The sequence below is a fragment of the Mobula hypostoma genome, chromosome 1 (assembly GCF_963921235.1).
Source record: "Mobula hypostoma chromosome 1, sMobHyp1.1, whole genome shotgun sequence".
Taxonomy (NCBI): Eukaryota; Metazoa; Chordata; class Chondrichthyes; order Myliobatiformes; family Myliobatidae; genus Mobula; species Mobula hypostoma.
The window spans coordinates 181,043,653-181,070,379 of NC_086097.1; the positions used below are offsets into that span (position 1 = coordinate 181,043,653).

The window sequence follows — 26,727 nt, forward strand, 5'->3', positions numbered from 1 at the left end:
AAGGTAACCAAGTTGGTCCTTCTCACCTCCATTTGGCCCATATCCTTATGAACCTTTCCTATCCATGTACATAGCTCAACACATCACAGGAACCAGTCCATAGACTGTCTGCACATCTTATTGCCTTGGTAAGACTTAAACAAGACATAAAACATAGGAGCAGAGTTAGGACATTCTGCCCATCAAGTCTGCTCCGCCATTCCATCATGGCTGATATATTATTAACCCTCTCAATCCCACTCTCCTGCATTCTCCCCTTCAACTTTGACACACTGACTCATCAAGAACCTACCAACCTCTGCTTTAAATATACTGAATGACTTGGCCTCCACAATTGTCCATGGCAATGAATTCGAAAGATTCACCACCCTCCGGTAAAAAAATTCCTCCTTATCTCTGTTCTAAACGGATGTCTCTCTATTCTAAGACTACGTCCTCTGATCCTAGACTCACCTGCTACAGGAAACATTCTCTCTACATCCACTCATATCTAAGCTTTTCAATATTTGATAGGTTTTAATGAGATCCCTCCTCATTCTTCTGAACTCCAGCAAGTACAGACCCAGAACTATCAAATACACCTCATATGTTAACCCTTTCATTCTTGTGAACCTCCTTTGGACCCCCCCTCCAATGCCACCACATCTTTTCTCAGATAGGGAACCCAAAACTGCTCACAATATTCTCAAGTATGTGATATATTATGTAACTCTAAAACCAAGCAGAAGAAAAACCAGGAATCAGCTTACTTGTGCATGCTTAGTTTCTCTTTCAGTGAGGCATGCACATACGGATTGTTGCGTAAAGACAAATGCCATTCACATACCTCTGTGTAAAACTCAAACTGAATTACATAAACAACATAGAATGCTTAATCAAACAAAATGTTTACAAGGTTACCTAAACATTACTGAAATATTCAACACACAACACTGACAGCAATGAACACCTTTCTTTCTAACAATTGACTCTGTTCTCTTTATCGATGTGTTATCTCCAAATGACATCAAATGTAACCTCCACTGTTTAAGAGAGTGGTCGAGTTCTGTCTTTAATTTTTCCAAGTACCCACTTTTGATTACTTCTGTAGTCCCTTGCCAAGACTGTGTGTCCAGAAGTAAAACATCCAACCTTCTTATTTACGGAGCTTTCAATTTGTCTCAGCTGTTTGTCCTGCTGAGTATCTCAATACTCCTTTTGAGTTGGGTTTTAGCAGGTCCAAGCATGAGTGCAAGGGATGAACCAGGAACAGCATAGCTGATGAGTTGTTAGCTGTGGAGTGTGCTGCATTGTGATATGCAAGGAGGAAAGTGGCAAGCTTCTAATATAGTGTTAGTGTAGTTTGTTCTGCTGACATTACTCGGAGAGTATTCTTTAGATTCTGGACAAAGCTTTCCGTCAAGCCATTTGTAGGAATGACTGAAACTGTTCCACAACAAACCGTGGTCCACTGTCAATGACCAAGTGTTGCGGAACACCAGTCCTTGAAAAGACACTTCTCAACAGCTATTGGGAACACTTCTGGCCACTTTGTAGCTGTATCCACTACTATCAAGAAATTTGTTCCAATGATAGTCTGGCAAGATCCACCTGAATCCTCTGTCAGGGCAATGGAGGTCATTCCCAGTGATGGAGAGGCGCTGCACTTGACATTTTCTGGGTGTGCTGGTACCCAAACAGTGATTAATCTGCTGATCTATCCCAGGCCACCAGACAAGTATTTGAGCCAACGCTTTCATATTAACCATGTCCAGATGGCTGGAATGAAGCTCCTTGAACACTTTAGCTCTCAGCTTGGATGGTACAACAGCCCTCAATCCTCACATAAGGTAACCCCCATCAAGGGCAAGTTCATCCTCATGCTGGTAAAAATGAGGGAACTGGAATTTCTGCAGTGTATTCCAGCCGTTTTGGGTTGCCATATAGACTTGAGACAGTGTGGGGTCTTTTCTGGTTTCCGTTCCAATATCCTCCGCCATTATAGGGAAATGTTTGATTTGTATTAAGGAGAATACGTCAAGAGGAGTGTCCTCTTTTGTAAATTTTTCAGGTATTTCTTTTACCAAGGGTAAACGGGACAATCCATCATAATCTATGATTACTTGTCCTCTTGAATTCGATTTTGTAATTGTGTTCTCCAAGAAACAGAGCCCATCTCTGTATTCGTGCTGCTGCTGTTAGTGTAACACCATTCTGTGGATAGACAATAGACACCAAAGGTTGATGATCAGTAACTCTCTCCCACACAAGTCGCGGTTGAAAGGTTTTACAACCCAAGCCAGACTCCAGGTTTCTCTGCCAATCTGTGCATAACTTTTCTCTGCAGCAGTAAGTGAACATGATGCGAATGGGTCGTTCACTTCCATCACTCATAGCATGTGACATGTCTGCACTTATACCATAATGCAAAGCATCACAGTCAAGCTTCACTGGACAATCATCATCAGGTGCCATGCCTAGTTTAAGCTTTGACAGCCATGGCCCACACACTCCTGTGTCGGGTCAAGTGGATCAATTCATTGGTATTCATTTCCAGTTCTCTGGCTGCTGTCTCCATCATCGTTCGTCTTTGTCTTCCTCTTGCTTTCTTCCCTTCAATCTTTCCCATAATTACTGTTCATTCTAACCCCTCTTTCCTAATCACATATCCAATGAAATTACATTGCCTTTTCATGATCTCATACATTCTCTTATTGTGTTTGCTCTGTTCATGACATCCTCATTAGATATTCGTTTCGTCCATGATATTCTTTGCATCCTCTTCAAAAACCACATCTCTGCTGCTTCAATTAGTTTTTTCATGTTACTAGATATTGACCAACATTCTGAGCCATGTAACATAACTGGATAGATGTAACATTTCAGTACTCTGAGGTGGGTTGTCATGCCTAGTTTAGTATTTGTCAGTATATTCTTCATTCTCGTAAAGGTGTCTTTTGCCATCCCTATTCTTCTTTTGATGTCCATGCCGCACCTGCCATCTGATGTCACCCAGCTTCCTAAGTAGCAGAAGTTCTGTACTTGTTTTATGTCTTCCCCGTTTATTCTCAACCTGCGGATAGGATTCTCCTTCTTTTTGGATATCACCATACATTCTGTCTTTTTGCAATTGATAGACAGACCCATTTTTTCACTTTCTTCAACAACTATATCAATTAAGTTTTGTAGTTCTTCCTCTATACTTGCAATTAACACAGTGTCATCTGCATATCTGAAATTATTGATGTTTTCACCAACTTTGATTCCCAAGATGTCTCTTATTTTTTGTAATATTGTTTCACTGTACACATTAAATAAACCCTTGTCTAACACCTCTCTTGATTTTCGTAAACTGACTCACTTCTCCATCTATTCTTACAGCAGCAGTTTGTTCCCAGTACAGATTTCCGATTAGGCGGAGGTCTTTCAAACCTAGATCTAGAGTTTCCTGTAATATTTCAAATAACTTATTGTGCTTCACTTTATCAAATGCTTTTGTGTAGTCGATAAAACAAACAAATCTTTTTGCACTTGAATAGCTCATTCTGATAGTATCCTTAACATCAATATTGTGTTTCTTGTACCTTTGACTTTCACAAAACCACATTGTTCTTTACCTATTTCAGCTTGTATCTTACTTTTAGCTCTTGTCATCAAAATTCTTGGATGTATCTTGGTGATATGACTCATTAAACTTATGGTCCTATGTAATTCACATTCTATTGCTCCAGGTTTCTTAGGAAGAGTGATAAATACTGATTTTTTTTCACCTCTTCTGGTATTATTCCAGTCTCATAAATGTTATTGATTAAATCAGTAAGTTTTTCAATTCCATAATCTTCAAGGGCAATAATTTGTTCTATTACTAATTCATCAGGACCCGCTGCCTTTCCTTTCTTCACCTTATTTATTGCATTACGAACTTCAGATTTTTAAAAACTTGGACCTTCAATGTTTTTCTTAATTTCTGGTTTTTCGCCTTGATCATCTTCAAACAATTCCTGAATATACTCAGTCCATCTGTTCATAATCTCACAGGACAATATAGAGCATAATGTGTGAGTTTAGTGTCTGATGTCGCAATTTCCTTTGCCTCTTAGAAAGCCACCTCATATTGCCATTTCTTTCCAATCTGCAGTAATGAGTTCAGCAGGTGGAGTACAGTAGCCAGGTTTGGCAGGAACCTTTTATAGTAATTGACAAATCCTAAAAAGGACTGCAACTGTGACATGTTCTTTGTCCTTGGGGCATCCACCATTACTTGAATTTTCTCAGCACACTTGTATGATCCTTGTGCATCAATGTGCAACCATAGTAAGTGTTGGTTGGTTTAAAGAATTCACACTCATTGCATCATGTTCTGAGCCCATAATCTTCTAATCTTTTTAACACTAACTTGGAGATTTTGGAGACATTCCTCGTCATCCTTACCGGTAACAATGAATTAATCATACACAGCCTCGCAGCACCCAGTCCATAGCTTTCTGCCAGAATGCAAGTGCAGGTGCAGATGCTACTCCAAAAGTAAACTTATTATAACGGTAAAGCCCTTTCTGAGTGTTTATGGTGAGAAACACTTAGGACCATTCTTCCATCTCCATCTGTAGGAGGCCTCAGCTAAGTCCACTTTGCTGAAATGCTTCCCTCCTGAAAGATTTGGAAAGATATTCTCTATCCTGGGCAGAGGGTATTGATCTACTTTCAGTACTGGGTTGATGGTGACCTTAAAATCACCATAAATCCTTATAGACCCATCATTCTTCTTAGCTACTGGGACCACTGGCATTGCTCATAGGCTCAACTCAACCTTGGAAAGAATTCCTTTAGCCTTCCCGTGATCTAGCACACTGGCTACTTTATCAAGGACGGTATAGGGAAAAAGATGGGCTTAGTGAAACTTGGGTGTGGCATTTTCATTTAACAGTATTTTACCCTTGACATGTCTGAGTTTTCCAATGCCATCCTAGAACACTGCTGTGGCATTATCCAGTACCTTTCTTAATTTGTATTCAGTTGACTCTATTGCAAATGGTGGATGGATCTCCAATCAAGTAGTAATTGTCTCAGCCAATCACAGCCCCATAATGCTGTCTGTCCCGGTTTTACCACATACAAACCCAATGTGGCTTGTTGGTTGTTGTATTTTTCTGTTACAAATGTCATTCCCACGGGAGTTATCTTTTCTGCTGTATAAGTTCTTCGGTGGATATCTGCAGGCTTCAGTTTAGTATATTTGAAACGTTGTTCAAACTCACTTTGTAGAATGACTGAAACAGCCACACCAGTGTCCAATTCCATTCTAATAAATTTGCTGCTCACTTCTGGTGTAAGCCTTATTGCTTGTCTCCTAGTACCCTGAGACCCCATCCTTAATAATCATCTCCAACATCTTCCCAATCACTGAGGTCAGACTAATTGACCTATAGTTTCCTTTCTTCTGCCTCTCTCCCTTCTTGAAGAGTGAAGTAACATCTGCAATTTTTCCGTCCTCTGGAACCATTCCAGAATCTAGTGATTCTTTAAAGATCGTTACTAATACCTCCACAATCTCTTCAGCTACCTCTTTCAGAACCCTGGAGTGTAGTCCATTTGGTCCAGGTCTAGGTGGCTTATCTACCTCCACACCTTCCAGCTTCCCTAATACCTTCTCCTTAGTAATAGCAACTACACTGACTTCTGCCTCATGACACTCTCAAATTTCTGGCATACTGCTAGTGTCTTCCACAATGAAGAATTGTAAAGAGTCACCATAATTAAAGATCCCATCCATCTGAGACGTTCTCTCTTCATCCTCTCCCATCAGGTAGAAGATACAAGACCCTATAAGCTACCACCAAACCTCTACCCTGCTGTTATCAGGCAATTGAAATGTCCTTTAGTACGATAAGATACTCTCGACCTCACAATCTACCTTATAATTGCCGTTGTCTTTTATTGTTTGCCTGCACTGCACCTCTTCTATAACTGTAACTTGATTCTGCAATCTGTTATCGTATTCTGCACTACTTCAGTGCACTGTGTAATTAAATGATCTACATGGCATACAAAATAAATTCCTTCACTGTACCTTGGTACACGTGACAACATTAACCCATCTAAATGTCTCCTAAATGTTACTATATCTGCCTCCACTACTCCCCCTGGTATTCGTGCCAATTGGTTACCTGGAACCACAAACTGCTTCTCTCACCACAGCTGCTGTCCAGTCCAAAGGATGTCCCTTACATTTGCTGATGTTATTAACATTGACAATATTTTATCATTGTCTTATCTACAATTCTTTTGCCAATCACCAACTCTGTTATCTCTGTTTCCTGCTTCTATTTACCTATTCAAAACTTCTCTTAAATGTTGAAATAAGTTTGCATATACCACTTGCGCTGGTAGCTCGTTCCATACTCTCACCATCCTCTAAGTGAAGGCTTCCCTCATGTTCCCCTTAAACTTTTCACCTTTCATCCTTAACCCATGACCTCTAGTTGTAGTCCCACCAGCCTCAATGGAAAAAGCCTGGTTGCACTTATCCTATCTATATCCCTCATAATTTTGTATACCTCGATCAAATCTCTTCTCAATCTTCTATGTTCCAAGCTATAAAGTCCTAACCTGTTGAATCTTTCTACTTAACTCATATTCTCCAGTTCCGGCAAAATGCTTGTAAATTTTCTCTGTACTCTTTCATTCTTGCTTACATCTTTCCTGTAGGTAGGTGACCAAACTGCACACAATACTCTGAATTAGGCCTCAAAAATGTCTTAGATAACTTCAACATAACATCCCATTTCCTGCACTCAATACTTTGGTTTATGAAGGCCAATGTGCTAAAACATCTTTTTATGACCCAATCTACCTGTGACGCCATTTTCAATTAATTATGGACCAGTATTCCCAGATCCTTTTGTTCTACCACACCCCTCAGTGGCCTACTGTTCATTCTGTAAGACCTACTCTGGTTGCTCCCCCCGAAGTGCAACATGTCTCATTTTTCTACATTAAATTCCATCTGCCATTTTTCAGCCCATTTTCCCAGCTGGTCCAGACCCCACTGCAAGCCATGATAGCCTTTGTCACAGTCCACTACACCTCCAATCTTGGTATCATCTGCAAATTTACTGATCCAGTTAACCACATTATCATCCAGATCGTTGATATAGATGACAAACAACACACATAGCACTGACCACTGCAGCCAACCTCCCATCTTGATCTTGACCAACCTCCCATGTAGGACCTTATCAAATGCCTTAAAAGTCCATGTAGACAACATTCACCGCCTTGCCTTCATCAACTTTTCTGGTAACTTCCCCTAAAACTCTTGCATTTCTTATACTCTATAAGCACCTCATTTATTTCTACCTGTCCATAACTGCTATGCACCTCTTTTTTTCCCTCTTAACCAGGGCCTCAATATCTCTTGAAAATGAAGGTTCCTGACACCTGTTATCTTTACCTTTTATTCCGACAGGCACGTCCAAGCTTGTAAACTCAAATTTTCACTTTTGAAAGTATCCGCTTAACAAGTACATCTCTGCCAAAAAAAACAGCCACTCCTTTCTGATAACATCAAAATTGGCCTTTCTCCAATTTAAAATCTCAATCCACAGACAAGTCCTATCTTTTTGCAGATTTACTTTGAAAATAATGGAACTGTGCTCATTATATGCAAGGTGTTCACCTACAGAAACTTCTGTTGCCTGCCCTGTCTCAGAACAAGTATCACACACTCTCTCATTGGAACTTCCATGCACTGAACTACGTACCTCTTCAAAAAGATACAAACATGTTTGTAAGACCTTCCATATAGCCATGCTAACTATCCCTAGCAAGTCCACGCCTTTCTGGATGCAGCTAGTCCCTTTCCCTAAAAATCTTCTCTCCAATAACTTCTCTACCACTGGGATAAGTCTCACTAGTGTATAATTTACTGGTCTGTTTCTATTCCCCTTCTTAGCTTTTTAAACAGACAAACAACATTGGCTATTCTCTGGTACGCTGGTACTCTGGACTCCCCCACCCCCCCCCCGCCACGGTCACTGAAGAGATAAAAATATCTCTGTCAAGGACTAGCAATCCCCCCTCTTCCCTCTCTCTATAACCAGGAATAGATTCTAATAGGCACTAAGGACTTATCCACCTTAATTCACTTCAAGATATTCAACATCTCCTCCTTGCTAAGAGTACTGATGGAAACTACTCCTTTAGTACCTCACCCTCATCCCCTGGTTCCAGGCACAAATTACCTATTTTGTCTTTGAAAGGTCCTACCCTCTCCTTAGGTACCTTCTTGGTTTTAATATATACATAAAATACCTTGGCATTCTCCTTAATGCCACCTGCTAAGGATTAAGGCCACTTTTCAGTCCTTCTGATCCCCTGTTTAAGTCCTCTCCTGCTTCCATTATACCCTTTAAGTCCCCCATCTAAATTCAGATTCCTAAACCTTATATGTCTTTCAATTTGCAACACCCCTCATCATCCTCATCTTTCTTCCTCACATGAACAAGTTGGCTTTGACCTCTAACTAGCTGGTCTTTGTATGTCTCTAACATTTCAAATGTTGACTTTCCCAATAACAATCTCTCCAAATTTACTCTCCCCGGTTTCTGCCTGATAACTAGCCTTTTCCCAATTAAGCACTTCTTTTGAATTCCGAAAACTTCCTTATTTGTGCCCAAAATCTTCTTCCACTGAAACTCTGATCTGGCTTGGTTCATTTCCCAATACATGATCAAGTACAGACCATTCCCTCGTTGGATTGCCTACATTCTGTATCACTAAACCTTCCTGGATGTACAGAACAAATTCTGCCCCATCTAAGTTTCTAGCACCAAGGGAGTCACAATCAATATTGGGGAAATAAATCACCCACTGAAACAGTACCATTTTAAAAGAAATTTCCATAATCCATTTTCATATCTGCTCCTCTATCTCCCAGCGGCTGTTGGGAGGCCAATGGTAGTATAACCCCAACTCTGTGATTATACCTCCCTTATTCAGATTCTAGTCAGATTTATTTATCACATGTATATCAAAACAGACTGTGAAATGTGTCATTTGTGTTTACAACCAAGGCTGTGCTGAGTGCAACCCACAGGTTCGCCACACATTCCTTAGCCAACGTTACATGCCCACAATGTTCGGCAGAACAGCAGCAGCAAAACAAGCCTCTTTCCCATGCTCCCAGCCACTGACCCTCTCGCGCACACTTCGGCCTCCAACTTCAGGATATGCCGCCACTGGGTCTCCAGATCTTGGCCTAGACTCTCAACATCGGGTCAATCACCAACTTCCAGTCCTTGGCCCAGACTCACAGACCTGACCTTAGAGCCTCAACCTCTGGACTCTCCGAGCTCTGGACTTCAACCTTTGGCTTTTCCTCTGGACTTCGTCCACCTCTGAATATCAACCCCAGGATTCGCTAATCATGTGTTTGACCTTCATGCCTTGACTCCAGGACTCATCGATCATGGGTTTGATATTCAGGCTTCAACTTCCTGACTTGAATGGACCCCTGACCCTGGCAATCTGGGGCTGAGGGTGTGACAGGTCCTCATGACTCCCACCCACACGGATCTCCAACTCGAAACATGTCGAACTGCAAATTACTCGCCTTCTCAATCCCTGCTGACTTCACCACCAGAATTGCTCATCTTCGACTGTGGCCTTGACTCTGTACTCACATGGACCTTTGACCCAAGTGACCTGGGAATCACTGACTCTCGTGAGTCATGAGCATTATCCATAATTACCTCACTGAGCCCTCCAGGCAACACTGTGACATTCGTCCTGATCAGTAATTCAGCTCCCTCACCTCTTTACATCCCTCTCCATCAGATCTATATCTGCCTTACTCGTAATACTCCTTGCATTGAAATAAATATGCTTCAGCCTATCAGTTCTCCAATGTTCTTAACCTGATCTGTATGTCCTTCCTTCCACCATTACCTGACCAGAAATTCATTGAAACCTGTGTTAAAAGCAATGAGTTGTTTGATTTAAGGCTGTAAATCAATGATAACTGCTGAGGCACTAATATTAAGTAACATTAACAGGGTGACTTGAACATTCTGTACCACACTCCAGCCACTTGCAGCACATGGGCTAGACTTGCCTATTCAGCATCATGGGAGATGAGAAATGTTAATTGAGCAGAGGTGGGCAGACAAGGTAGAGTTGAAGAATGCTCTATGTTACCTGCAAATATGCAACCTGCTGACCACATGTCGATAGACGTTGAGTAAAGTTTGGCACCAAACAGTACATCTGGAGGGCGATACCACAGCGTCACCACCTACAACAGGCAGAAGGGAGTACAGATCATATCAACCATTCATCTTCCTCATGTCAGGTGAGAAAATGTAAATGCTCTTCACAGGAACTTAACTGTCAGCTTAAGAAGGTGTCTACGTTAACCACCTGTGTGAAAGGCTGCAGCCCCTGTGGTACGGAACCCCCTTAGTACTGCATCTCTCAGACAACGTGGTATTCACTTAGTACTGCATTTCTGACAGTACAGCACACCCTCAGGACCGCACCTCTTACAGGATGGTGCTCCCTCAGTACCTCCCTGACTGTGCGGCACTCCCTCAGTACCAACCCTCTGACGCTGCGGCATTCCCTCAGTACCAACCCTCTGACTGTGCAGCGCTCCCTCAGTAATGCCCTTCTGACAGTGCGGCTTTCCCTCAGTACTGCCCCTCTGACGCTGCGGCATTCCCTTAGTAATGCCCTTCAGATTGTGTGGTGCTCCCCCAGTACTGCCAACAGTGCAGTGCTCCCTCAGCAGTGTATTTCTCAAACAGTGTGGCACTCCCTCAGTACTGGCCCTCTGAGAGTGTGACTCTCCCTCAGTACTTCAGTGTGCACTAGGCTTATACCCAGATGTCTAGAATTGGGTTTGAATCAACAATATTTTGAGAGAAGGGCTGATCCACTAAGCCATGTAAATGCCCAACATGTCAGATGGCGGAAGAAGATGCAGAATTGTCACCAGCTTTACCTTCAGTACTTTAGATCAGCGATATTCTGCCATTACATATTGTTGGCTTGGTCTCTCACTGGAGAACTGTTTCAGAACTGTTCTGATGAAGCACCTTTGACCTGAAACATTTAATGTTTTTCTCTCTCTTCATAGATAATGCTTGACCTGCTGAGTGTTTCTGGTATTTTCTACTTTAATTTAAACGTTCCAGCTTAACTTTTAACTTACTTACTTTTACTTTTTAACTTACTTTGGCCTCTCTTTTTGGCCCATTCTATTACTTTCGTGAAAAAAATCAGTCCTCAAGAGTGACCATGAGCTTCCAATTATCTGTAACTTTTCCTCCTCAATAGTCTGACCTTTTTTGGTTCCTTAAACTGTTCCAGTGCAATCTTGAAGAACAATACCTCATCCTCCATTTGGGCACACTGCAACTCACAAGGCTCAAGAACGAATTCAACAAATTCAGATAACCAGCTCTTTCAGTTTGTTTCAGAACTGGTCAGGGTATGCTAGGAATGTTCCACAGGTTGGAGGATATCTGTGGAGACCCTTTTGACACTTACTCAGAACATACATATTTTTCAACAGTTTGCAGTTCTAAAGAGCCATTGACCTGAAATATTACCCCTCTCACTCTATCCACAGATGCTGCTTGACCTGCTGACTATTTCCAGTATTTTGCGTTTTCATTTCTGATTTACAGCATCTGTGGTTCTTTGCTTTTCAGTTCTCAGGGTCTCCCTTCCCAGTCTCACCAAGTGTCTGAGATAACAGTATGGCTTGTGAGAATGAGAAGGAATAAATATGCATAACAACTCCCCACAGTGCAACAACATAACACTGGACGCCAGAAAAACTGAGTTAAATTGCTCCCCTACCTCAGCAGAATAACATCGGACAGGTATCCCAAATGCTCGAGCCAGCCCAAAGTCGGCCAGCTTCAGCTCCCCATTCTGTGTAGAAAGAAAACAGCTTGAGAGTGTGGGTGTGTTTGGGGGGGGGGGAGGTGGCGAACTCAGGTTGTGGTCAGAACCTATATCACTCTCAAGTGAATGCACAAAGCAAGCACTCACATAAAAGCCACAGCTGATGAAGGCTCCTTGGCCTGAAACATTAACTTTGCTTCTCTGTCCATCATAAAGTAATAGAACTTAGAACAGTACCTTTGGACCAACTCATCCATGTTGACTAGTTTGCCTAACTGAGCTACTCCCATATGCCCACATTTTACCCATAATGCTCTTGAGAGCGACACAGTAGCTTGGCTTTATAAGACACTAGTCAAGCCGTACTTGGAGTATTGTCAACAGTTTTGGGCCCCTTATCTCAGAAAGGATGTGTTGTCATTGAAGACAGTCCAGAGGAGGTTCACAAGGATGATTCTGGGAATGAAGGGGTTAACATATGAGGAGCATTTGGTAGCTTTGGGCCTGTACTCAGTGGAATTTAGAAGTTAGGGTGGGGGAGGGGAATCTCACTGAAACCTACTGAATGTTGAAAGGTCTAGATAAGGTGGATGCGGAGAGGATGTTTCCCATGGTGGGGATACCCAGAACTAGAGGGCACAGCCTCAAAATTGAGGGGCAACTTTTTAGAATGGAGGCAAGGATGATTTTTTTGAGCCAGAAAGTGGTGAATCTGTGGAATGCTCTGCTACAGGCTGCGGTAGAGGCCAAGTTTGTGGAAGTTAACAGATTCCTGATCGGTCAGGGCATCAAAGGATATGGTGAGAAGTCAGGTGTATGGGGTTGAGTGGGACTGGGATCAGCCATGATGGAATGGCAAAGCAGACTCGATGGGCTGAATAGCCTATTCTACTCTTATGTATTATGGTTTTATGGGTTGGAATACCAGTGACTGAGGTCCAATTCTGCCGCTGTCTGTCAGGAATTTGCACATTCTTCCCATGACGATGTGCGTTTCCTCTGGGTGCACCAGTTTCCTCCCACATTCGAAAGACATGTGAGTTGATAGGCTAATTGGTCACATGGGTATAAATGGGTAGTGTGGGCTTGTGGGGCCGGAGGGTCTTGTACTGTGCTGTATCTCTAAATAAATAATTAAACATTTCTTATCCACAACCTTATCCAAATTTTGATTAAATAAATATTGTAATTGTTAACTTCTACCGTGTCCTCTGACAGCTCGTTCCATATATCCACCACCCTCTTTCTGAAAGAAGTTGCCCCTTAAATCCCTTTATAATCTCTCTCCTTTTGTATTTTTATTTACCACAGCAACCAACCTCAGATTACCCTGAAACTTAATAACTCTTCAACCCACTAAATCATGGATGGCATAGAAGAGCAACATGCCTCTCAGCTCACCATGTCTGTCCTGACCATAATGCCAATTTAACCTGCACATAGTCTGTGTTCCTCCATTCCTTGCCCGTTCATGCGTCCCTCTAAACATTGCTACTAAGTGCACTTCCATCACCTTCTCTGTGGCACTTCTCCCTCCACTCCCCTCACCTTAAACCTTGGCATTTTCACTCTGGAAAAACAGACCCTTTCTATGCTTTTCATAATTTTATATAACTTTGTTTCTGGTCATCCCTCTGTCGTTGACGCTGCAGAGAAAGCATCAAGTCTCTTGTAGAAAAGGTATATTCGCCCATCCCATCAGCAGCCACAAGTCGTCAAGGTAGCACCTTTCAATCTCAGCTAGGATCTCGATTTTCCTGAAGGGCTTCAGGTTCCAGATCCTGGGGAACGGTCTCCACTAACAGGAACCAAGGTTCTGTCTAGCATTCTCAGACTCACCCTGTTGATCAGGAGGTTCTGGGGTTTTAAGTCCCTGTGCAGCACATTCCTGCTGTGACAGAATGCCAATCCTTTCAGCAACTGATACATGAATGACTGCAAGAAGAGAACAAGGGAGACATGATTACACAGATCCATGGCAGTAAAGATTAAAGATGAACTTTGTTTGTCACATATACATTGAACCAGTGAAATGCGTTGTTTGCGTCAATGACCAACACTGTCCAAGGATGTGTTGGGGGCAGCACGGAAGTCTCATCATGCTTCTGGCACCAACACTGCATGCCCATAACTTATTTTCGGTCTTTGGAATGTGGGAAGAAACTGAAGCACCTGGAGGAAAACCACATCATGAGGAGAACATACAAACCTTTTCAAACAGTGGTAGGTACTGAATCTTGAACATTGGTGCTGTAAAGTGTAACACTAGCCACAATGTTACTGTGCCAACTACCTACCATGCCGGTCACAAGGAGAATAAGGAAATCCCTCTGAGAAGCAGGTCTGCTTTGGCAATGGTTGATGGAATAGTGTATTATTTTTACTTACTAAACTAAAGGAAAAAGTTAAATCCGATTCCTCCTTGGTATATGCTCATGTAGAATGAAAGTCTTTAAGACAAAATGGTGTTAGCCTACCAGTTTGATTGTTTCGAAAACAATTTTAAGTCTACAACCTTGAGAGGAGATAATGATGAATGCAAGTTTGTGTAGAGAAGGTGAATCATTGTGCAGGTCCAGGTACCAAATGGTGCCTTATCATGAGACAGTACTTGTGCAAGGGGTTTTGAAGGGTACAAAAAGAAGCAATTTCTTTGTGCAAAGGGGAATCTTCTCTTAGGCATCATCGCATTATTTGCAAAATGCCCTTTGATAAATCAGAAAAGAAAATGTAATGCATTTTAAAATATTTTTGTAACCCAACTGGCATAGTCAGCAGGATTCAGCACAATGGGCACGAAGGTGGACAGACAACACCTATGATTTGACATCAGTAGCCAATATGATGACCACATGTTGCCCACCCATGTGCTGGACAGCCTAGATAGAAAGCAGTGGCAGTGACATCCTGGGTATGGTTACCATTCTGCTAATTAATATAATTTCCGCAGTGGGAGGAAAGTAAAGATATCGGCTGTTGGATTTTACTATGCACTTTCAAAATGACATATGACATATATTTGGCAGTGGAGCAACAAATGGCCACCCTCACTGAGAAAGTAGAATCGTAAAAAAGCAAAATGTCACTTTAACAGCGGCACATGAACAAGCTGACAAAGCCAAAACCCAGCAAACCACCCTAGCATGTAAACTGCTTAAACCACAGCTGGAAGAATGGCAAAGCTGAGGGATCAGGATACAGATTCTGTCAAAGCAAGGGCATTAATGGCCAAGGAGATCCCAACAGCTGGGAATGCTATATATAGTATGACACTGACATCCGGCATGGTGACGGTCCCGAGGATCTCCCACTGAAGTATAATAAGATCAAGAAGGTTCAGTTGCTTGGCATTCAAGATGAAGAAGTAAATTGGATTAAACATTGGCTTTGCAGGAGAAGCCAGTAAGTGGTAGAGGCCTGTGACTAGTGAAGTACTGCAGGGTTTGGTGCCGTGCCCTTTGTTGCTTTCATCTGTATCAATGATCTAGATGATAAGGTGGTTAACTGAATCAGCAAATTTGGGGGACGCCAAGATTGTGGGTGTAGTGGACAGCGAGGAAGACTATAAATGCTTCCAGCAGGATCTGGACCAGATGGAAAATTGGGCTGAAAGGTGGTAGGTGGAATTTAATGCAGACAAATGTGAGGTGCTGCACTCTGGGAGGATCAACCAGGATAGGTCTAACACTGTGAGTAGAATGGCACTGGAAAGTGTGGTAGAACAAAGGGATCTGGAAATACAGGTCCACAATTCATTGAAAGTGACATCACGACTTCCGGGTCATCAAGGGAATGGCGGCGTAAGGAAAAGGTCTCTCGACAAAAAAGAAGGTAAACTGCCCCAAAATCGAATTTAGACAAATACTTAATATTGCATAACTATATTAATAAAAGGGGCAAGGATGATGTCTAAGAACAAGATTAAAAAGTCCGCTCCGAAGGCTGATAAACATAAAGAGACGCAGCAAGGCGACGGGCCTAGCTCCCCCACGGCAAGCCAGGACGGAGATAACGAGGGGGAATCGGTGACTCTGTCTTTGATTCTCGGAGAGATTCGCAAGTTCCGACAAGATAACAGCAAACAGCTGGAAGATATTAAAGGAGAAATAGTTAAAACTAACTCGCGGATAGATGAAGCCGAAGCGAGGATTGTTGGAATTGAAGAGAAGCTACAAAACGCCGAGGAAGTGATAGCAGAAATGCTGAAGCTACAAGACCAGCTCCAGTGGAAACTAATAGATCAAGAAGGCCGCTTGAGAAGGGAAAATGTGAGGATCTATGGAGTTCCCGAAGGAACTGAAGGTAAACCTGGATTGATGATTCCCTTCGTGGAGAAGCTACTTAGAGAGAACCTTGATATACCGGCTGCAAAAGATCTACAGATAGAAAGGGCTCACCACGCGTTGGCACCACAGCCTCCGGCAGGCGCCCAGCCCAGATCGATTCTGGTCAGATTTCTCAGTTACAGAACGAAGGAAGAGGTGCTTAAAAGGGCATGGCAAAAGAAAGGTTTCATGTGGAATAACTGTAAAATCAGTTTAGACCACGACTACGCACCGGGGATTCTCGCCAGACGGAAGGAATATACGGAAACACGGAGAGTCCTGAAGGAAAACAACATCAGATTCCAGACCCTGTATCCAGCTCGGCTGAGAGTCTTTTACGACGAAGGGACAAAAACTTACGCTACGGTGGAGGAGGCAACGTTGGACCTGGCGGACCGGGGACTACCTATTAAAGTTATCACCCAACCGGAGTCGCTACTGGAGAGGATTCGGCAGAAGTCGTGGCAGTTAGTGGGGTGAGGACGCTCCACACGAACCAGAGTGTCAAACTACAAGGAAAAGCTGCAAATATTCAGACGCGAATGTACACGAGAACACAGATTAATTAAGAGAAATGACTGAAAAGAGTAAATCGGACTTAAAGGTAAAATGAAAACTGGTAACTGAAAATAAACTAGGCGGAATAACTTGAATGATAGCAATTTGGTCGAGACATAAATAGGAGAAAATTCTCTATGATTATTCAAACTGCTGAGGGCCCTCTAACACAGGGTGAAGATAGAGGTTATCCCTCTGAACTGAGGCGGGTCGGTGCTCAGGCCTCACCGTGGGAAGTCGGGAAAAATTTTCAAATGTTACACGTTCAAAAATGTCTAGGGTGTGGTTATATGTCTTGGTTTACTGTTGAGAAGGGATTGCTTACTGTTTGGTTAGAAGAGTGTTTTTTTTCTACTAGAGAAAAATGCAAACTGAATTGGTAAAAATAATTTCCTATAATGTTAATGGGGTTTTGAATCCAATTAAAAGAAATAAGATTATGTCTAAATTGAAAAAAGAGAGGGCACAAATAGCTTTCCTCCGGGAAACACGTATGAGCCAATCTGAACATAGAAAATTAAAAAGAATGGGCTTTAAGCATGTATTTTATTCATCATATAAATTGAGTTACTAAAGAGGGGTAGCTACTTTAATATCAAGTACTCTTAATTATGAACATATTTCAGAGACTAGAGACAAAGAAGGACGGTTCGTAAAAATCACAGGAAGAATAGAAGGTACAGAAATAACTTGCTGAATGTTTATGCTCCTCCAGATTGTGAATGGTCATTTTATAGACACATTTTTGACCTAATGGTCAGTTCTCAAGGGGTAGTAATTTGTGGAGGGGATTTTAATATCAGATTAAATCCTATATTAGATTCTTCAAGAATCATTACTCAGAATAAATCTCTGACTCGGAAAGTGAATTCATTGATGGAGGAGTTGGGAATTATAGATGTCTGGAGGGAATTACACCCTATTAGTAAAGATTATACATATTACTCTTTCCCTCATTCAGCCTATTCAAGGATAGACTATTTCTTTATCTTTAATACAGATAGACTCAGGATAAAAAACTGTAATATTGCAACAATTGATCTGTCGGATCATAGCCCAGTCTCTATGTCTCTAATCCTGGAAAGGAAAATGAGGAAAACACTATGGAGGCTAAACTCACATATACTCAATAACCCGAAAGTAATGGAGAGATTAAGGGGAGAAATCAAAGAATATCTAGACCTTAATGACACGGGAGAAACATCACCAGTGATCTTATGGGATACATTGAAAGCTGTACTGAGAGGGAAAATTATTTCCATTACCACTCACATGAAAAAAATCAATGCACAAAAATTAGCAGACCTTCAAGGAAAATTAAAACAACTTCAAGTTGTAGATAGCAACAAAAGTAATTCAAATCGAAAACAGGAAATTAGGAAATTGCAAAGTGAAATTGACGATATTTATACGTTGGAAACTCAAAGAAATTTTCTTTACTTGAGACAAAAGAATTATGAAGTAGGAGGTAAATCAGCTAGATTATTAGCATATAAATTATGAAAACAACAAGCAGACAATACAATTCATAAAATAAAGAATCCAAAGACAAAGCTTGTGGAGAGTACAATAGGGAAAATTCAAGAGAGTTTTGAAACATATTATCGAGAGCTGTACTCCCAACCCCGGGCCCCCAGTGAGCCCTATATAGACAGTGTATTGAATTTTTTAGATCTACCTAAACTTACAGATTTACAAAATGAAAGTTTATTAGAATCGGTAACCGTCAAAGAACTGAACATGGCCATCTCTAGGTTAAAGGCTGGAAAGTCCCCGGGTTCTGATGGGTTTACATCAGAGTGGTACAAGTCCCTGAAGACACAGTTAGCCCCATTACTACTTAACACCTTTAATTGGATCTTGCAGAGAGGAGAAACTCCACCTTCCTGGAGAGAAGCGATTATTTCAGTTATTCCTAAAGAGGGCAAAGATAAACTAGAATGTGGCAATTATCGGCCAATTAGTGTTCTTAATTTAGATTACAAACTATTTACATATATATTAGCCTGCAGATTGGAAAAGCTTTTACCTGGCCTAATCCACTTAGACCAGACTGGGTTTATTCAACAAAGACAAACACAGGACAACATAAGGAGAACTCTGCACATATTAGAACAGGTTAATAAGAACGAGACAGAGACAATGGTAGTAGGATTGGACGCTGAGAAAGCTTTTGATTCGGTTAGTTGGGCATTCCTATACAGAGTGTCAGGAAGATTCGGCTTTCAAGAAAAGTTTATTAAAGTAATTCAGACTCTATATGACAGCCCTACAGCCCGAATTAAGATAAATGGGGACCTCTCTGACTCCTTCATCTTAGAGAGAGGCACTAGACAGGGATGTCCAATTTCTCCTCTCCTTTTTGCGCTATATATTGAACCGCTTGCCCAACTAATAAGACAGAGCGAAATCGTAAAAGGTATCAAGGTGGCAGGGATTGAACAGAAAGTGGCGTTATTCGCAGATGATGTTTTGGTCTATCTGAGTGAACCAGAAAAATCATTTATAGGATCGTTTACACTGTTGGATGACTTTGGGAAAATATCAGGTTATAAAATAAATGTAAAGAAAATGCAGGTTATGTCCCTAAATTATACACCATCCAAAAAATTGCAGGATACATACGATCTTAAGTGGGAAGCTAAATCAATAAAATATTTAGGAATAACCCTGCCGAAGGATCTTTCAACACTGTCACAGATAAATTATGGGCCATTAATCTCAGAGATAAAAGCAGATATGCATAGATGGAATCTTATCCCTTTTTAAGTTTAAATTCAAGGATAAATACTATAAAAATGAATATTCTTCCTCGGTTATTGTATCTTTTCCGTACTTTACCGGTGGAGGTGGATGATAATCAATTCAGGGAATGGGACAAATGGATTTCCCACTTCATTTGGCAAGGAAAGAAACCTAGAATTCGATATAACACCTTACAGTTAGGGAAGGAAGGAGGAGGTATGGTTCTTCCTTGCCTGAGAAATTATTTTTATGCCTCACAGATAACCCCTCTGTTATATTGGTGTAATAGGGAATATAAGGCTAGATGGAAGGAAATAGAATTTGGATTAGTTGACAGTTTTCCTCTACAGGCCTCAACAGCTGACAAAGGATTGATGGCCCAGTTGGAAAAATTTAAAAACAGTTGGATAAATCTTACATTAAAAGTATGGCAGAAGGTGGTTAATTCATGTGGAATCAATAACATGTTAAAACTCTTTAGATGGTGTGCATATGATACCGAATTCCTTCCCAACAGAGGAGATAAAAGATTTGAGCTATGGATAAAGAAAGGTCTTACAACCTACCTCTCATTTATAGATAAAAGAGTATTACAAAGTTTCCAAATCCTGTAGGACAAACATGGCCCAGAACATAATGACTTTTTTAGGTACCTTCAAGCACGAAACTATGTTAACCAGAGTTGTAGATATACAGACCTATCAGCAGTAGAATTAGAATTTTTCAAGATTCTGAATTCGGCTTGCAGTTCAATACCTAGTAAATCAGTTTCTCGATTATATAATGCACTCTCCCATGCTAAAAATGTAAATACACTGTATATTAAAGAGAAGTGGGAGAAAGAAGCGGGGTTGGTACTTTCAGAGGAGGCTTGGGGGAAAATCTGCAGCTTTCAATGGTCCTCGACTAATTCTTTGACTTGGAGAGAACATTGTTGGAAAAACATTATAAGATACTTCAAGACCCCATATCAGGAAAAATATAAAGATACAAGTGTGATGTGTTGGAGAAGGTGCGGCTCCAAGGAGGCAAATCATTTTCATATTTTCTGGGATTGCCCTAAATTAAGTCTATTTTGGGAAGGTATTCATAGAACATTAGTTAAGGTACTTAGGTCCCAGATACCTCTGAACTTTGAGATGCTCTATTTGGGGCATGTATTGTTTCTTGAACAGAAGGAAGATATAAAGTTGCTGCAGGCCCTCTTAGCGGCAAGGAAGAAATCAATCACTAGAAAATGGCTAAATCCAATATCACCTACATTAGAAGATTGGTACGAAATTATCTTGGAAATATTTAAAATGGAAAAGTTGATTTACTCCCTGAGAATTCAAAAAGAAAAATTTTATCAAATCTGGAATAAATGGATTGAATATATAACCCCAATGCGAGCAGACTTTAGATGACTCTCCTAATGATTTATACTGCTCTTCTCATCAACACAGTAATATTGCTAACGTAAGCACCCCTAGTCTAAATGTCTGTTTTTTTTGTTTTCTTTTGGAAAATAGAGAATTAACACAAGGGAAAGATTTGGGAAAGGGATAAAAAAAATGAAAAAATTAAGTAAATAAGTACATAGGGATTGGATAATTATGTCTGCGGGCAGGAGCAAGCATGAACAAAGTAGGATATAAACATCTACAATGGTTGTTACATAGGCTTATATACAACATTTTGGAACAGTGGAAATGGTCCAGAAGGGTTATATGGAAACTATTATTACCATTTTTCTTAACAACTCATTCCATTACTTAGCCTAATAGGTTAGATTTACCACAGTACATAATTATCTATTTAAGTGTTTATTTTCCTTTTATATCATCTCAATGTGTACTTAAGAATGTATAAATAATTGTAGCTTTATTCATATAAAAAAAGGAAAAGGTTATATGTGTGAAAAAAGTACATGATATTTGTGAATTCCTTATCCAAATAAAATTAAAATTAAAAAAAAAGGAAGTGGCATCACAGGTAGATCAGGTCATAAAGAAAGCTTTTGGCACATCGGTCTTCATAGATCAAAGTACTAAGGACAAGAGTTGGGATGTGATGTTGAAGTTGTATAAGATGTTGGTGAGACCTATTTCTGGTCACCTACTTACAGGAAAGATATAAGTAAGATTGAAAGAGTGCAGGGAAAATTTACAAGGATGTTGCCAGGACTGGAGCACTTGAGTTATAAGGAAAGACTGAATCGGTCAGAACTTTATTCGCTAGACTGTAATAGAGCTTTGACCAGCGGCCAACCCAGACATCTGAAGTTTGGAGAGAAGGGTAGTTCAGTTAGATCCACTGCCTGAAGATAAAAGGCAGCAGAGGTAGTGGCAGTGTAATAGAGCTTTGACCAACGGCCAATCCAGATATTGGAAATTTGGAGAGGAAGGAATTTCAATCAGGTCCACTACCCAAACAGGTCGCGGCAGCATGGTAGTGCTTTGACCAATGACCTATCGACGTCTAGGATTGATTAGTAAGAGCAAATAAAAGGAAGGCGAGGGTGGCCTTGAGGCTGCAGCTCTTCAAGGCTTCCACAAAGAGAAACCTCAGACAGGGAAAGCAAAGGAAAGAAAAAGAGCCCTGATGAAGGGTCTCAGCCCGAAACGTCGACTGTGCTTCTTCCTATGGATGCTGTCTGGCTTGCTGCGTTCCACCAGCATTTCGTGTGTGTTGCTTCAATTTCCAGCACCTGCAGGTTTCCTCATGTTTGTGTTTTTAAAAGAAAAACTCACGTTATTTTTTTTTCTCTTCTTTATATCTGCTCAGCTAGGACAGTAGAGATGCCAGGCAGGAGAGTGAAATGCTCCTCTTGTGGGATGTGGAAAGGCCCTGACAACTAAAACTGCAAGAAGTGCAACCAGCTGCAGCTTCTAACAAACCGTGTTAAGGAGTTGGAGCTGGAACTGGATGAACCCCGGATCATTCGGAAGGCCAAGGGCATGATAGATTCGGACATATAAAGAGGTAGTTACACCCAAGGTGCAGGACACAGAAAACTGGGTGTACCCTTGTGGCCATGCCCCTCAACAACAGGTATCTCACGTTGGATACTATCGGAGGGGATGACCTAACAGAGGGAAGTCACAGTGGTCGGATCTCTGGCATGGAGTCCGCCTCTGTGACTCTGAAGGGAAAAGGGAGAAGAGGCACTCTGTGGTGATTGGGAATCCATTAATTAGGAGAACAGATAGGTGGTTCTGTGGGTGAGAACAAGATTCCAGGATGGTATGTTGCCTTCTGGGTGCCAAGGTCCAGGATATCTTGGATCAAGTCAAAGTGGGAGGGTGAACAGCCATAAGTCACATAGGTACCAATAACTTGGGCAGGGCAAGTGATTAGGTTCTGCATATAGAGTTGGATATTAAGTTAAAGGGCAAGACCTCCAGGGTTGTGATATCAGGGTTGCTACCCATGCCACGTGCTAATGAGGCCAGAACATGGAACATTATACAGTTTAATATGTGGCTAAGGAGTTGGTGTAGGAGGGAGAGCATAAGATTTTTGCATCATTGGGCTCTCTTCCAGGGAAGGTGGGATCTGTACAGAAGGGACGGTTTGCACCTGAACTGGAGGGGGACTAATATCCTAGCGGGAAGGTTTGTTAATGCTGCACAGAGGGGCTTAAGCTAGAGTTGCAGGGGGATGGGAACCAGAACAGAGTGCCAGAACAGTTAGTGCAGAGGTTGTGGATGCAGATGTTGGTAAGACCTCAGACAAGGTTAGGAATCAAAAGGTTGAGCATGCTGCGATTAGTGTCCCGAGCTGGCTATACTTCAATGCAAGAAGGAACACGGGAAAGACGGATAATAGTGTTGAAGATGGAGTAGCTGGTTTACAAACAAAGGCAATGTGTAGCAGGGAGAGGCTGATGATAGGGCAAAATTGCTACAGGATGGCTGCCATTGGGAGCTGAACGTCCAAGGATATATGGTGTATTGGAAAGATTGGTTAGTAGGCAGGAGCGGGTGGTGAGGCCCTGTGTATAAGAAATAATATTAAATCATTAGAAAGGGATGACATAGGATCGGAAGGTGCAGAGTCTCTATGGACTGAGTTAAGAATTGGCAAGGGTTAAAGGACTCTAATGGCAGTTGTATACAGGCCTCCAAACAGCAGCCGGGATGTGGATTACAAATTACAGCAGGAGATAGAAAAGGCGTGTCAGAATGGCAATGTCATGATAATCATTGGGGAATTTAACATGAAAGTGGATTGGGAGAACCAGGTCAGTACTGGACCTCAAGAGAGAGAATTTGTAGAAAGTCTAAGGGATGGCTTTTTAGAACAGCTTGTGGTTGAGCCTATAAGGGGGTTGGCTGTGCTGGATTGGGTGTTGTGCAATGATCCAGAGGTGATAAGAGAGCTTAAGGTTAAGGAACCATGAGGGAACAGTGATCACAATATGATCGAGTTCACTTTGAAATTTGAGAAGGAGAAACTAAATTCCAATATGTTGGTATTTCAGTGGAATAAAGGAAATTACAATGGCACAAGAGGGGAACTTGCCAAAGTTAACTGGAAAGGGACACTAGCAGGAAGGACAGCAGAGGAGCAATGGCTGGAGTTTCTGCGAAAAATGAGGGAAGTGCAAGATGGATATATTCCAAATAATACGAAATTTTTGAATGGAAGAAGGACACTACCATGGCTGACAAGACAGAGCCAAAGTAAAAGCAAAACAAAGGGCATACAAGGAAGCCAAAGCTAGTGGGAAGATAGAGGATTGGGAAGCTTTTAAAAACTTGTAGAAGGAAACTAAGAAGGTCATTAGGAAGAAAAAGATGAGTTATGGAAAGAATCTGGCGACTAATATCAAGGAGGATACTAAAAGCTTTTTTAAGTATATAAAGGGTAAAAGACAGTCAAGAATAGATACAGGACCAATAGAAAATGACGCTGGAGATATTATAATGAGAGATGCAGAAATGGCAGAGGAAATGAATGTGTATTTTGCATCAGTCTTCACAGTGAAGACATCTGCAGTATACCAGACATTCAAGAGTGTCAGGGAAGCGAAGTATGCACAGTGAAAATTACGACTGAGAAGGTGTTCAAGCAGCTTAATGGTCTGAGGGTGAAAAAATCTCCTGGACCTGATGGAATGCACCCTCAGGTTCTAAAGGAAGTAGCTCGAGAAATTGCAGAGGCATTAACCAATGATCTTTCAAGAACTGAGAGATTCTGGCATTGTACCGGACGACTGGAAAATTGCAAATGTTATTCTGCTATTTAAGAAGGATGGGAGGCAGCAGAAAGGAAACTATAGACCTGTTAGCCTGACATCAGTGGTTGGGAATTTGTTGGAATCAATTGTTAGTGATGAGATTACGGAATGCCTGGAGACAAATGACAAGATAAGCCAAAGCCAGCATGGTTTCCTGAAAGGAAAATCTTGCCTGACAACCTTACTGCAATTCTTTGAGGAAATTACAAGCGGGGTAGACAACGGAGATACAGAAGACATGGCGTACTACTACATGGTGTACTCGGATTTTCAGAAGGCCTTTGACAAGGTGCCACACATGAGGCCTCTTAGCAAGATAAGAGCCCATGGAGTTACAGGGGAATTACTAGCACGGGTGAAGCATTGGCTGATCAGCAGAAAACAGAGAGTGGGAAGGAAGGGATCCTATTCTGGCTGGCTGGGGGTCAGTGTTGGGACCACTGCTTTTTACCATTTATGTCAATGATCTGGACTGTGAGATTAATAGATTTGTGGCTAATTTTGTCGATGATACAAAGATAGGTGGAGGAGCGGGTAATGTTGAAGAAACAGAGATCCTGCAGAGAGACTTAGATTGTTTAGGGGAATGGGCAAAGAAGTGACAAATGAAATACAATGTTGTAAAGTTAATGGTCATGCACTTTGGTGGAAGAAATAAACGGGCAAACTATTATTTAGATGGGGAGAAGTCAAAATGCAGTGATGCAAAGGGACTTGGGGGTCCTTGTGCAGGATACCCTAAAGGTTAACCTCCAGGCTGAGTTGATGGTGAAGAAGGCAAATACAATGTTGGTATTCATTTCTAGAAGTATAGAATATAAGAGCAGGGATGTTATGTTGAGGCTCTATAAGGCACTCGTGAGACCACACTTGAGAATATTGTGTGCAGTTCGGGGCTCCTTATTTTAGAAAGGATATACTGACATTGGAGAGGGTTCAGAGAAGATTCACAAGAATGATTCCAGGAATGAAAGGGTTACCATATAAGGAACGCCTGGCAGCTCTTGGGCTGTATTCTCCGGAGTTCAGGAGAATGATGGGGAGAATAGAAACATTCTGAACAGATTAGATATGGCAAAGTTATTTCCCATGGTAGGGGCGTCTAGGACAAGAGGGCACAACTTCAGGATTGAAGGACTTCCATTTAGAACAGAGATGCGGAGAAATTAATTGAGTCAGAGGTGGTAAATCTCTGGAAATTGTTGCCACGAAAGGCTGTGGAGGTCAAGTCATTGGGTGTATTTTTGAGGCAGAAATAGATAGGTTCTTGATTAACCAGGGCATCAAAAGGTATGGGGAGAAGGCAGGGGAGTGGGAATGTCTGGAAGAATTGGATCAGCCCATGATTGAATGGCAGAGTAGACTCGATGGGTCATATGGCCCACTTCTGCTCCTATATCTTATGGTCTTATGGTATTTGAATACGCGCAGTATACGGAATAAGGTAAATGAACTTGCAGCACAGTTGTCGAATGGAAGGTATGATGTTGTAGCCACCGCTGAATCATGGCTGAAAGATTATAGCTGGGAGCTTAATGTCCAAGGATACATATTGTATCCGAAGGATAGGCAGGAAGGCAGAGGGAGTGGTGTTGCTCTGTTGGTAAAAAATGAAACCAAATCATTAGAAAGAGGTGACATAGGGTCAGAAAGTGTTGAATCATTGTGAATAGAGCTAAGGAACTGCAAGGGTAAAAAGACCCTGATGGGAGTTTTATACAGGCACTCAAACAGTAGTAAGGATGTGGCCTTCAAATTACAACGGGAGACAGAAAACACATGCCTAAAGGGAAATGTTACAATCATCATGGAGAGGCCTCAATATGCAAATTGATTGGGAAAATCAGGTCGGTGCTGGATTCCAGGAGGGGGAATCTCTCGAATGTCTACGAGATGGCTTTTTAGAGCCTTTCATGGTTGAGCCCACTACAGAAACAGCTATTCTGGATTGGGTATTGTGTAATGAACGAGAATTTATTAGAGAGC

General features: G+C 41.5%; 1 protein-coding gene across 1 annotated transcript in view; it reads right to left on the minus strand.

Moving 5' to 3' along the window:
- Positions 1-26,727, minus strand: part of cdk5 (cyclin dependent kinase 5) — a 75,831-nt gene that overhangs the window by 28,259 nt on the left and 20,845 nt on the right. The window contains exons 6-8 of the mRNA XM_063061028.1: positions 13,729-13,824; positions 11,842-11,916; positions 10,174-10,270 (exon numbers count right to left, since the gene is read on the minus strand). Coding sequence (XP_062917098.1) covers positions 10,174-10,270; positions 11,842-11,916; positions 13,729-13,824 — 268 coding nt within the window. The remainder of the gene's footprint in view (positions 1-10,173; positions 10,271-11,841; positions 11,917-13,728; positions 13,825-26,727) is intronic.